General features: G+C 34.6%; 1 protein-coding gene across 1 annotated transcript in view; it reads left to right on the forward strand.

The window, feature by feature from the left end:
* ppk11 (pickpocket 11) overlaps positions 1-14,609 on the forward strand; it is a 56,951-nt gene that overhangs the window by 11,565 nt on the left and 30,777 nt on the right. The window contains exons 3-5 of the mRNA XM_090372212.1: positions 4,229-4,335; positions 5,650-5,810; positions 13,375-13,464. Of these exons, the coding sequence (XP_090228338.1) occupies positions 4,229-4,335; positions 5,650-5,810; positions 13,375-13,464 (358 nt within the window). The remainder of the gene's footprint in view (positions 1-4,228; positions 4,336-5,649; positions 5,811-13,374; positions 13,465-14,609) is intronic.

Consider the following 14,609-nt stretch of genomic DNA (forward strand, 5'->3'; position numbering starts at 1 on the left):
GCCAAGTTCATGCAAGCAACAGGTGGTTTAACAGGTTCAAACATCTCGCTGCTTTCCAAAACATTATAGTATGCAGTGAAGTCACCAGTGCCAATTCTGCAGCTGCAGAGAAATTTTGTGATGTGTTGGAAAAAACTTCTTCTAAATCTCCACAGCCCTCAACTTCTGCATTGGTGTGCTTAGCAGCTGGAGAGTTAATTCTGGCAACAATGCTCAAAAGGTAAAACTTGCTGACATTATGCCTGTCTCCTCTTTCTTTTTGTAATTTTATAATTTTGAAAATTTTGTAATGTTTCCTGTACATGAGATAAAAAAATTGAATAAATAATTCTATTGACATGTTCGTAGAACATTTCTTTTTTGCGTCAATCAAATTTGCGAGTGCTGCATAAGCATTTAGTGAAATTTCAACTTATGTAGAGTTCTGCGGACCGCAACCCTTAAGTAAGTCGGGGAGTGGCTGTATTTAATATTCAGTTGCAGAGTAATTTTTGTAAACAACAAGGCTTATCAGAGACTAATTACTGTAGACACCCAGTTTCTCCCCTCAGATAGAGATGCAATAAAAGAGTATATCAGTGGAATGCTGATTAGAAACAGCTATCTATGGAGGGGAATATGGCTACCATTTTCTTCAAGTGCATTACATTAGTTACAAAGTATGACTGATAAACAAGAATTTGCATATTTAAATAAATTAGAATTTACACTTAGGATAGCAGAAACTGCTAAAAGCTAAACTATACAAAAATATACATGAACTGACAAGTGATTTATGGAGGAATAGCATGACTTCACGTAAGCACTATGATAGGCCAGACAGTTTGGTTTTGATTTTGTTTTCTCAAAACAAGGTAAATGCTAGGTCATCAGAAATAAATACATTTCAAAATTAGTAAACCAGTAGGATTGAAGTAATGGCCACCAAAATAAAAAAATTATACAGTTGAAAAAAGTTAAAGATTACACCGAACAACAAATTTTGGGTCATATCTTGTTACTGGCATGAAAGTAAGTTTTACTTTATAGATTTTGGGGTACTAAACATGGAAATAGTGCTTAAAATAGCAGATTAGCTCTTGTTTTCAAAAAAAGTAGTTTTTTATATTTATACAAGATATTTTTTATTTATATGGGTAAGATGTAACTGCGAACATACCTGTATCAAACATGGGACCTTTCACCTGTATTCAACTTTGGGAGCATCCCTTTTCACCATCCAGCAACAATCAGCTAACATGGCGGCACTCCATTTGCTTTTGTATCTTTGTTCCATTGCTGCGATGTCTTGATGGAAGCTCACCATGTTCGTTGCTGACAGCACCACAGTTTGGTGGGAAGAAATCCAGGTGTGAGTGCAAGAAATGCATCTTCAATGACATATTGCACTCCAGTTTTTCATAAGAAGTAATGAGATCTTCCAGAAGCTGCCAGCTTTAACATTTCCTAGAAAACCAGTTGAAACATTTCGAAAGGTTTTCCAAGCTGATTTCTCACTATCACTAAGGACACATTCAAACTGTTCATGATTGAAAAGTTGTCTTATTTGTTAACCAATGAAAATGCTTGCCTTAATCTTCTCTGTACTAAGTCTTACGAATTTCTCTTGCATGTAAATGAATGCAGGACCGGTCACTTCCAAAGCCTTCATGAAATTTTTCATGAGCCCCAGTTTGATGTGGAATGGTGGAAGCAAAACTTTATTTGGATCTACCAGAGGTTCAAATGCTACGTTCTTCATTCCAGGTGTTATTAATTTTCATTGAAGCCAACTCCTCTTCTCATAGTGCATATCCTTGGCACAAGTATCCCACTCACAAAGAAAGCATGCTCAGTGTAACCCTTTTGTAGTCCTAATAAAATGGCAATTACTTTTAAATCACCACATATCTGCCACTCATACTTCTGATAGTGTACACCTAAGAGGATGTTCTCCATGTTTGCATATGTTTCTTTTTTGTGGACAGCATATATCAATTATGTAATAACACAGCCTTAAGGCTAACCTTAGAAGCATTTATAAATAGTCACCATTCTTTGGGAACGTGCCTCATGTTCATTGTTGCCATTAGCCCATCAACATCCTTACAAACAGTGAGTTCTCCTTCTGTTTGATAGAATTTATCATAGTCTTTATTTTGAGTATGAAATGTTGTCACCTTCACAGAATGATCTAGAAGATTTCACTGTTGTAGCTTCAAGGCCAAAAGCTCTGTGTTATTCTTCAGCAGTTTGAAATCCCTGATGAAGTCATTAAGCTCACTTTCTGTGATCTTATGTGGTTCAGAAGGATAAAAGTTTGGACAAAATGGTGAATCCCTTGACTTAGACGGCTGCTGTACAGCTTCGTGTATATCAAGTTGATGTTCATCATTGTCTTCATCTTCATCAAAGTGCACAGAAAAATGGTCGGGTGGTTCAGGAATAGGTAGTACTTCACTGTGAGGCATGGGACAAATTGCAGATGGTATATTTGGGTACTTCACTGTCCATTTTTTCTTCATCGTCATCCTTTTCTAATAGGAGGCACTATACAGAAGTAACAGTCAGTGACGTGATTTGTTGGCTCCCTCCCACCATATCATGGGCACTGCAAAAGGCATAAAATGTCCATTTTGATTCACCCATGTGTTGAGTTTTGATGAACAGGTAGTGCAGCATACAGGTGGAGCCCAGTTCTTGTCCTGGTCACCTACTTTACACTCAAAGTACAAGAGGGGCTCACATCTGGTGAGTATGGGCTTGGAACACCCAGGGTCCTGAGTTGGATATCATCATTCTTCTTTTTCTTGGTGATTTCCTTCTACTTTTGTCTCTCTCTCTCTCTCAAGGGTAACTCGAGAAATTTTTTTTGGCTGGTGCAGCATAAGCCTCAGGCTTCCTTGCAACATATAGCTAATAATAATAATAAAGTAGACCTTTTTTATGGCTCGAGTTAAGGGACACTTTCTTGAAGCTAATATGACTTCTCCACATACATAACAGACTATCACACAATTACGTGGCATATTAATCTTACATGACACAGATACTGTGCAAAAAGTAGGAATCTCACAGAGAACAACCATTAACTGAGAACAAATCACCCAGTACCTAGCTGTATTCGAGGATTACTGCAACAGAGTTGAAGATGCATTTGAGGCAACAACTTATCAAGTGATGCAGAGCAAGGTGACAGTTGCTGAACATGATAAGAGCATGGTGGTACTGAAACTGCAGTGTTGCCATGCGTTTTGCTGAGAACCATAGTTGATAATGTAGAATAACTCACTAATATGAGACTCCAACTGTAATTCGGAAACAAGAGCCAATCGACAAATTTTAATGTAAGTTTCGTGTTCAGAAGCATAAAATTAGTCAAGATTGGGTATTTTCATTTTTGTAACATTTTACGTGTGACCAGTGTTGTTGAAAGAGTTAAGAGTGGTGAAACAAAATGCAGTATTATGTTAATGAACTGATAAATACTATATCATTATATCATATAGATTAACTAATTTATTATTAAAATGATACGATTTAAAGGATTTACTAACCTCAATGCCAAACACTTAAACAATCTATGACTATGTCTTGGGAACTCACTGTTTCCCATCTTCCTGATGACAGAAAACAGTGAGTTTCTGGGACTTGGTGCCATTAAATACATTACCTTCATTATTCCTCATTATACTAATATTGTTGTAGTAACGAATGGGCCTGGTGTACTGGAGTCCATGGTTGAAATAACATACACGTATAAATTATAAATCCAGTTTTTTATGTAAAAATACAAATATATACTAACAGGCGGTAGCTTTCGAGACTGGCGTGTCTCTTCATCAACTGAAATTCAAATACAAAATACAACGGATAAGTGCAATGAGCTGAGTGAGGCATGTTAATCATATGCCATTGCAATGGCACATGATTAAGGTGCCTCACTCAGCTCATTGCACTTATCCGTTGTATTTTGTATTTGAATTTCAGTTGATGAAGAGATGTTAATCATATGCCATTGCAATGGCACATGATTAAGGTGCCTCACTCAGCTCATTGCACTTATCCGTTGTATTTTGTATTTGAATTTCAGTTGATGAAGAGACACGCCAGTCTCGAAAGCTACTGCCTGTTAGTATATATTTGTATTTTTACATAAAAAACTGGATTTATAATTTATTCGTGTATGCTAATATTGTTGTTAAATTTAATAATAAACAGAATTGAATAAATACATTTTTATTGTTAGGTTTCGTGTTAAACTGTTTCCGGTTATTGATTCTGGAATTCGGTATAACTGCTTCATGGTGAATGTTATATGGAAAAATATAACCCAGTTTATTTCTACTGCTTCTGGTAAGTGAAAAAAAGAAGTAACTTATTTAAAATAATGGATGGAAATTATCAAATTAGTTTTGACGTATTATATTATTTTGACTTAATTTCATATTGTCATATTTTCTGTCCAGTAATAGCCAAATTTTGTATTAAATGATTTAACTGTTCACAGTAGATATAGATATTAGCAGCTAAAAGAAGAAGGAACGTTTGTGCCTCCCATTCAGCTATTGCCAGATATTTCTATTTTGCATAATTACATAGCCCTCTAATTTGACTTGTTATCTTTGAATCATCTTTTGTCTATACAGTTGTGAAGTTTTTATTTGTTTACCTTGACAGCATTCTGATTCAAATTATAGGGTGCTTTCTCATTTACAGGCGATTAGTATTTCTTCAGCATCTGTGTTTAGTGATAAAGGTAAACTTTCTTATGTTAGGAAAGGGACTAAACATAGAAAAGTTCTTTAATCTAATTCCTTTAAGAGGAGCACTAGTATCCACGAAAATTACGCTGAAACCTTTCTTGCTTTACCAGTGTCTCACTGTATGCAAAATACTTCAAGATGACAAAAATGTGATGTAAAACATATGAAACAAATTTTAAATAACTGTTTTCTGCATTGTATATTCAGTTAAATTAAACTACAGATGGGTTGTTCTTTTGAGATAAGCTTATTCATATAGTACCAGAAAGGTATTCCTATGATTGATCCATGAATCTTTTTTGAAGACTCAGTAGAAATTAATGAAAACTTTATTTCTGTTACCGACTTGAACTAGTATTTATTTCATATAACCAGCTATTTGTTTTCTGAAAATCTCTAGTAATATTCAGCCGGTTTTGTTTCCACTTCATATTGTGTGATCCAGTTATTAGTATCTTAGTTTGAAAGAGTGAATCTTTAACTTTTGTTTTAAATTACAGTAATTACTTATATTGAGAATTACACAGAACTTTATTAAACAATTTTTAAAGTATATTGATATAGTAAATTTAAGGCTCTGTGATGCTTGAGAAACAAACGATAGAATGACAAATTCTTATGACATGATAAGTTTGTACATTATTGTGAAAAATAGTAGAATTTTCTCATCTCCTCTTGTGTTTTTATATATTTATTTATTTATTTTTTGGCTAGCAGAATTTGAAATATGAGAGGACGAGAAAGTCCTGCTTTTTTTGTAATTTTGAAAAGTTCAAAATAACATTTGCTATTTTATAATTTTGTACATATTATTTTAAATTCACACTATTGGTAATTGATAGTTATAAAATATTAATATTCCACATCTCGGTAGATGAATTAAGTTTACTATTTTATATTCAAGGATTTTCATTGGATATAAATTTTGAACCAGAGGAATACTCTAATCCTGAATCACCGGTCTATCTGTATATTTCAATTCATGATTCAAGAACAGCGATAAACCCCTTTGTTAGTGGCTTTGCAGCACATCCTGGTAACAACTATGTCCTGCATTCTATTGTGGTGAGTAGCACACTTTTAAAGTTTAGTGGAACCAATTTCCATTGGAATTGTTTCTTAGTTTTTTTTTCCCACTCTGTTAATAATAGCAGAATATATGCCCTTTCACTATTTTAATCTTGCAAAATCAAAGTAGACTTACAGGCTAAGGTAAAGAAAGCCAACACGATAACCATGGCACACTTCGGGAAACTTACCGGACAAACTGGTTTGCCACTATCACAGTTTCTTCCTGCATTCTCGATAAAAAAGACAGTGTGTTTTTGGTAATGGTAGTAGAAGTCGAGAATGATATATTGATTGACACATAGGCATGACCGACGATATAATGATTAGTTTTTTCTCATTATTAAAAACAGATTATTGGAGTTCATGAGTGTTTCGTTATTAAAAAAACCATATTACTGATTTTTTTGTACATTTTTAAGGTTAGGTTTCCTAACCTTAAATGTTAGGTTATGAAATAATAGGAAAGGTTTCCTTATTTTTTCCTTACATTTCATAACCTAACTTTAAAGGTTAAGTTAGGAAATAATAGGAAAAGAAAGATTCTTATATATATATATATATATATACACACGTATCATAACGTCACTGAATCACTTAACACTATGATGTTATCATCTGTCACTCCTACCTGTCAATCAATATATTGTTCTCAACTTAGCATTAGCATTAGTAGAGGCATTTGATGCAAGAAAGCAGCTTATGCGGCATCAGTCAAAAAAAAAAAAAAAAACCCTCCCATTTCACCCCTCCATTCTTTCCAAATTCCTGTCCAGCTCAGCCTTAAATTTATTTAGGCTATCAACTTCCACAACAAAAGATGGAAGTCTGTTCCACCAATCAACCACCTGCTGGCTAAAGGCAAATTTTCGCACATAGACTTCTACTGCCAATACCGATAACATGCACCATCTGTTTACCTGAATGTAGGGAAAAACTGCAGTAGCGGCAAACCAGTTTGTCCAGTAAGTTTCCCATAGTTTGTGTGGTTTTCATGTTGGCTTTCTTTACCTTTGCTGACTTACAAATTCCAGGTTTGCATTTGAAATCATATAAGTTTAAAAGTTTTTTATAATGACATTAATCTTTCATGTGCAACACACTTTCACTATGAGTTGCCTCAGTATTGCCCCACAAATAAAACCTGCCATTTTCAGAAGTGGCATAGCATTGATGTTTACTTACAATATGATGTGTTTACATAGTGCTGTTATTTATTCAAAGGTGGAAAATCAGATAATTGGAACTTGATAAAATAATGGTTATATTCATTGTGATAGATGTCTATGTTCATTGTGATAGATGGTTATATTCATTGTGATAGATGTCAAATAGTAATTAAAAGAAAAAATGTAAAAGCTTCTAGCCTAGGAAATATGTAAATATATTAAATACAAAACAGCTTCTGTCTAATTAGAATTTTAGTTGGTAAATTTCTGCCATTATTATGAATTTTATGCAGCACCTTCATTACATGTTAAAAGTGTTCAAGAAATAGTTACAAAAATTTAGTGAATATGTTGTTGAAATATAAGATGAAATACTTATTTGTGATAAAGATAAATCTATATTTTAATAAATTTTAAATTTAAAAATGTAATAAATTTTAATAAATCATTATATTTTAATAAATTTAGATAAAGATAGATTTGTGTCTCATTAGTTAATCTTGTAGGAAAACATATAGCAAAGGTAAAGACACAGACCACAAAAACTGTTGGCAAACTATAGGAACTCATTGGGAAACTACTTCCCCATTAAGTGCTGATTGATATGAATCGTTACTCCAATTGAACAATAGTCAGTTATGCCCATGTGCCAATCATTTTATCAGCTGTTGCACCCACGTCAATCACTGGGTTGCCTAATCTTATTCACTGTTATGATATGGCGCTTCCATAGCCAGGTGGGCAGGAGCAGCAGTGCATAGCACGTGCTTCTTGATTAGACCGGAAAAACGGAGGACGTGGAAAGGTCAGGGAATGAATACCGCATATCCCCTGAGCAATATGGCCTTAGTTGCTAATGCTCCTAAAAAAAAAAAGAAGTGCGTGTTATGATATGCAGTGCTAATTTTATGCACCCAATCTATGAACTTTGTAAATTACTGAAACAAACTTTGTTTGGTTTGCCATCAGCATTTTTCTTTGTTTCTTTAAATGGCCATTCAGACAGTCCTGTTTTATAGCTAGTTATATTGGCCACTGAACACTGTCAGCTTTGCTATCTAACAACATAAAAAAGATATATAGCCTTTAATGCCATACAGCATCATTTTTTATACATTGTATAAGTTTTTCTTAAATTAGATATAATAATGTTTAATACTACATTTATTTCATACACGAGTTTTAACATTTTTCCTTTATGTGGGATGTTATGCTCTTAAAAGAATCCTAAGTGGTATGTGACTTTCTAATTTCGATCAGAGCTTTTTTACATGCAAAAGTCAGGTGTAATTCTGCAAAATTTTAACCAATGGCATATAAGGATATTTAGTTTTTAACTTTGTTCCTCTGTGTGGGATGTCTCCTCAGGCCATTGTTAAAAATTTCCAAGTAGTAGAGTGATTAATTTCCATTAGTGCTCTGCTGTGTGTGAAAGTCACATATTAGCATTAGCATTAGCATTAGTAGAGGCATACGATGCAAGAAAGCAAGCTTATTCAGCATCAGCCCAAAAAAAAAAAAAAAAAAACCCTCTCCCATTTCACCCCTCCGTTCGTTCGAAATACCTGTCCAGTTGAGCTTTAAATTTGTTTAGGCTATCAACTTCAACAACAAGTGATGGAAGTCGGTTCCACCAACCAACCACCCGCTGGCCAAAGGCAAATTTCCGCACATCTATCCGACATCCGTCCTTCCTCAATTTGAATTTATGCCCTCTGAGGTGATTATTCTGAGAAAGATGAAGAATCCCATTGGCATTGAGCATGCTCAAACCATTCAAGGCCTTATACACCTCTATCAGATCACCTCGCCGGTGCCTAGTCTCCAGACTCTGTAATTTGCAAAACTTAAGCCTTTCTTCGTAAGAGCAACCCTTTGTTCCATTTACTAATCTTGTTGCCCTTCTCTGTACCCGTTCCAGCAGCTCTACATCCTTCTTGAAATGAGGCCTCCAGACCTGTATACAGTACTCAAGATGTGGCCTAACCATTGCCTTATACAAGGGAATAATCACCTCCTTATCCCTGCTAGAAAAATTCCTGTATATCATTGACAAGACACCATGAGCTACTCTTGCAGCTCGTCTGCACTGCTCAGAGAACTTCATATCTCCCTGCACAATTACCCCCAGGTCCTTTTCATTCTCCACCACTGTCAGTGTGGTACCGCAGAGTTGATACGTTGCTCTGGGGTTACTGTTTCCCATATGCAGTACTTTACATTTGTCAATGTTAAACTTCATTTGCCACCTCTCAGCCCATCTGTTCAACCTTTCCAGATCCTGTTGCAGCAGCATAGCGTCAGTAGTGTCCTTGACGACCCTGCCAACCTTTGTATCATCTGCAAACTTGGACATTAAACTTGATATCCCATCATCAATATCATTCATAAACACCGAAAACAACAACGGACCCAACACTGAACCTTGAGGAACTCCACTAATAACATTAGTCCACGTTGAGCAGTGTCCATTGATTACCACTCTCTGTCTTCTGCCACTCAACCATCCCCTTATCCATAGCAGCAATTTGCCTCCAATGCCACACTGCTCCAATTTGTGCAGCAGTCTTCCATGTGCAACAGTATCAAAAGCCTTTCTAAGATCCAAATATATAATATCAAAGTTATTCCCTGCATCCAGTTCTTTTGTGACTACATCATAGTATCCAATCAAATTGGTCAGGCAAGACCTGCCCTTAACAAAACCATGCTGCGTCTGAGCTATAACTGAATTCTTGTCTAGATGATCCTGCAGTGCTTCTTTAACCAGTGCCTCCATTAATTTACCTGGAACAGAAGTTAAACTAACAGGTCTATAATTACTTGTGTCAGCCTTTGATCCTCCTTTGTGAATTGGGGTTACATTTGCACATCTCCAGTCTATGGGTACCTCCCCTGAGTCCAAAGAAGCTCTCATAATTATGGCTAGGGGTTTGCATACTTTCTTTGCTGCCTCCTTTAATATAACTGGATAGATCCCATCCACCCCAGGTGCCTTTTTTATGTTTATCCTCAACAATCTCTCCTCCACTTTCCTCTCAGTTATTACAAAATCATCCAGCTCACTGCCAATGTTTACTTTACCTACATCATTCTCCTTCCTGAATAACTCCTCATGCGTGAATGTAGATGCAAAATACTCGTTTAGATTGTTAGCCACCTGAGCAGGATCCTCAACTGTTGAACCATCAATATCCAGTGGACCAATCTGATTCATCCCTTTCCTTCTCGAGTTCAAGTATGTAAAGAACTCTTTTCTGTTTTTCTTTGCATCCTTTGCCAAGGATTTTTCGTAGTCTGCCTTTGCCTGCCTAATCTCCTTTGTGACTTGGTTACAGATCAACTTATATCTATCATAGGCTTCCATGTCACCCATTAATTTATATGTATCCCATGCATTTTTCTTCTCTGCCACATGTCTCATTAGTTCATCTGACAACCATTTAGGCCTAAACCTTGAACAATATTTCTTAGTTGGTATGTAAAGCCTGGTAGCCTCCAAGATTAGTTCCTTGAATGCTTCCCATTTTGAGTTTGCTGTTGGTAACATCATCAGTTGGTCCCACTGTATAGAATTTAAATACTGTCTCAGACCATCATAGTCGCCTTTACGATATGTTTGCCAAATTGTCACCATGACAATTTATGCTTACTAAAACCCTAAGATGCCCAGCTATTATGAAGTATGATGCTATAATTTTATGCTATAGATCTGTTAGTAAAATAATAAGAGGAGTTTACCTCAATATAGTGCGTAGAACACTTCCGTATGATACCCTCCAGAAATTAAAACGGAAAAAACGAAAAAATCGACAACTTACCGGTACATTAGAATATCGTTTTGAATATTTTCATTAGATTCTTTTAATTGCGTTAATTTGATTTTTAATTGTTTTAAATTAATTTGAATTGTGTTAAATTGTTTATTTAATTATTTATATTTTTCTCTAATGTACAGGTAAACGAATGTAATGTAAACGAAAAAATGTACATTTTTTCGTTTTTTCCGTTTTAATTTCTGGAGGGTATCATATGGAAGTGTTCTATGCACTATATTGAGGTAAACTCCTCTTATTATTTTACTAATATTATTATCAACGTAGAACATATTGAGTAGTACAGCTCTGATTCATACTAGCTATAGATCTGTGAATCTTCAAATTACTGAAAGGAACCACATTTATTTTCTGATGAAGGTTTCTGCATTTAGTATGTCTTCAAATGGTCTTATGAATATACCCACTTGGAAGCTGGTTCTATGGATAAAACTAAATGTTGTTTTAAAAGAAATATTTAAAATAAAATGTTAAGTTAAGATAGACAAATTTTCAAAATGGCTGATTAGTGGAATATATTTGGATTTTGTACAAGTTAACAATTTTGTTGTTGCTGAAATTTTAATATTTGTACTCATTACAGGACTGCTTTCCAACTTGTGATCAATTGCTTGCTTTTCATTATTTTCTAGAACATTACACTGTTGAATAAGCACTTGTGTTCTTTGTTTGCCTCTATTTGCATTTTGCCATCGTGGCTATCAGAATGCTGCTGACTGATTGTACATGTTCTATGAGTACCAAGTACATAGAGCGAAACCCTATTAGTAGAGATTGGCCTGGTGCACATGTTCTCCATTACCATACATGTATTGGGAAAGATGCTGATAGTTTTGTAGTCTCTTTCATAACCTTTGCCTGTTTGATTTTATACTTAAGAGATGTTGCTGATGGCCAATATATAGTTGCCAATTTCTTGTAAGGCTATTTGAAGAATTTCACTAAATGAAGAAACCTCTGATAGTAAAGAAATGTAGTATGTTTTAGTAATTTACATATCCACATCTGTGTGGAATAAAATTACAGCACTATACTTCATAACAGCTAGGAATCTTATACTTTTAGCAAGCACAAATTGCTAAGATGACAATTTGGTTATATTGCTTGCTGACAAACATACATGAATTTAATACACAAAAGATCTCTGATGTAAATTAGAAAGTCACATACTGCTTGAGATTTTTTTAACAGCAGCAATAATATCTGCATTAAAGGAACAAAAGTAAATAGATAGGCAAGATAATAATAATAAAAAAATAAGGTAAACTATGTATTCTGTCCTCACATGGGGACCTATCCGGCTGACCTTTGAATTTCCCCAAGCTATTGGCCTCAACCACCCATGAAGGCAACTAATTCCAGTAATTAACAACTCAATGGAATGTGGCCTTATCAGACTCCAAATTGAAATTGAGGGTTTCTTGGTTGAACATCATTTTACAGGGCTGTAGCCAGTGATCTAGGTCCCTTTCAGTTAGGCCATGTATTTTGGCATTCTCAGAGTGCCATCTTTAGTTTTAGAGACCAATGGCCAGTAATTTTGTATGCCTCCCATATATTCTGAAAAATAATAAAAACTGAAGCAAAACAATCGTATGTTTCAATTTTACATAGATGATGACATTGTCTAGGCATTTAAAATGAAAATGTATATTTTTCATTGTAATTCATCAGTTATAATTTTTTATTCACTTACCAAAGCTGGCAACCCCTGAAAGTCAAGGTATGTGAGCCTGTGCTTAAGTATTGTACTGGTCTCTGCACATTTTTAGCTAATACTTAATTCTCTGGAAGTATGGGATCTTGATACCATACTTTTAGCCCATGTAAAAAATTATTCACAACTAATGTTTTATTCTATTATTCACTATTACTTTTAAAATGTAGTGTACATACACTACAGATCCAGTAGGTTCTATTTTGTCTCACAACTTTTATTGTCAGTACATTTTCAGAGTGGTCTTGTACTGCTGTCACTCTGCTCATAAATTGTTGCTGCATTTTCTGTTTTCCAATAATGATTCATCATAGATATTCAGTCATCTTTATTCATGAATTATGGCATAATCTAGGTATCTCAGTCTTTAAGAATAGAAAAGTATAAACAAGAAGAGACAGTATTGAAACAATTGCAAAAAAAAAAAAAAAAGTAAGAGTACCTGTGAGTGTTTATGGATAACTTTAATTTTGAATACTTCCTACTTAACTGCATTAAATTATAAAAATATGCAACTATATAGTGAATTTTTTCTTACCCCTGTATTGTAATAGAGATGATTTTTTTATACATTGGTATATTTTTTCAGTGGTATCTTAGAATAAACTTTTGTTTTCTAATGCAAACTTCAATTTATTACCGTAGCAATACAAAAAGGACGTATTCATTTCATAAAAATATTATTATTAATGATATTATAAAATCATGTTTCTTTAATTTTCAGTGTTATTTATATACAAATAATCCTGTTTAATAAGCATATTTTAACATTTATTTAAGTCAAAGATATTTATGCTGATGCCATTATTGACTAACACAGGAATCCTCTTATCTTATAGATTGAAAAACACCTTCTTCATTCTTCATATGATACACACTGTACAGATTATGACTCCATGTCTAATGATTATGGACAAATAACTCAAGAGGTAAAGTTACAGTGATACATTTGTAGGATTTTTTTAGTTGGTATCACAAATGCAGTGAACATTTTGATGAAAAATATATGTGTTGTTTTAAAGATATGTTTTGATTTGTTTTTATAAGTTGGCAATGAAGAGAATGGTTATGTGGTTAAAGAATTATGAACTCCTGCCTTCAATTTCAATTTAGCTAAAAGAAACTTATGAGGTGTGATCGCTTTGCTTTAGTGAGCTTTTGATGGTTATTCCTTTTTAATATAACCCCATATAGTTCAATATGCTTGTTCTATCTCTCCACCCACTTTCTAAATTCTTCAGAGAAGTTGAGAGATGATTTAAGATTCTCTTAATTGAAGTTTGTTAGCTCAGTGTCCAATGGGAAAATGCCAATTTTTTGGCTCCCCCCCTTGGGCTTAGGAAATAGAAATACTCACAAGTAGCATATTTGGACTATAAGGATGATGGAAACTGAGGCTTAACTTGTGTAGTGCTTTCTCAAGAATTGAGGCTGTCTCCATTCTTTCTTTGTTGTGATGCAGTAGCCATACACACACACTTTTAAATCAGGTATTTTCTGATTCAGTATGTACAGTATCTTCACTATAATATTATCCAGATACAATACAATGTCTTTCCATAGCATTAAGTGTAAATAATGCCTTTCATATTTAAAAAGGTAGTAGGAGTAGTAGTGGCATGTGATGCAAGAAAGCAAGTGTATAAGCAGCATCAGCCAAAAAAAAAAAAAAAAAAAATCACACCATTCCCTCCAAATGCCAGTCCAGTTCCTCCTTAAATTTATTTAACCTATCAACTTCCACAACGACTAATGGAAGTTTGTTCCAGAAATTAACCGCCCGCTGGCTAAAGGCAAATTTCCGCACATCTATTCTACATCTGTCTTTTCTTAATTTGAATTTATCCCCCTTAGGTTCGTAATCTGAACAAATGGAAGCATCCCACAGAATTCAGCGTGCTCAACCCATTCAAGGCCTTATATACCTCAATCAGATAACCACGCAGGGGCCTAGTCTCCAGCCACTGCAATTTGCAGAACTTAAGCCTTTCTTGGTAGGAGGATCCCTTCATTCCCCTTGCCAATCTTGTTGCCCTTCTCCGTACACGCTCAAGCAAATCTACATCCTTCCTAA

This window comes from Mastigoproctus giganteus, chromosome 4 (genome assembly GCF_048544385.1).
Source record: "Mastigoproctus giganteus isolate SK-2022 chromosome 4, ASM4854438v1, whole genome shotgun sequence".
Classification (NCBI taxonomy): domain Eukaryota; kingdom Metazoa; phylum Arthropoda; class Arachnida; order Uropygi; family Thelyphonidae; genus Mastigoproctus; species Mastigoproctus giganteus.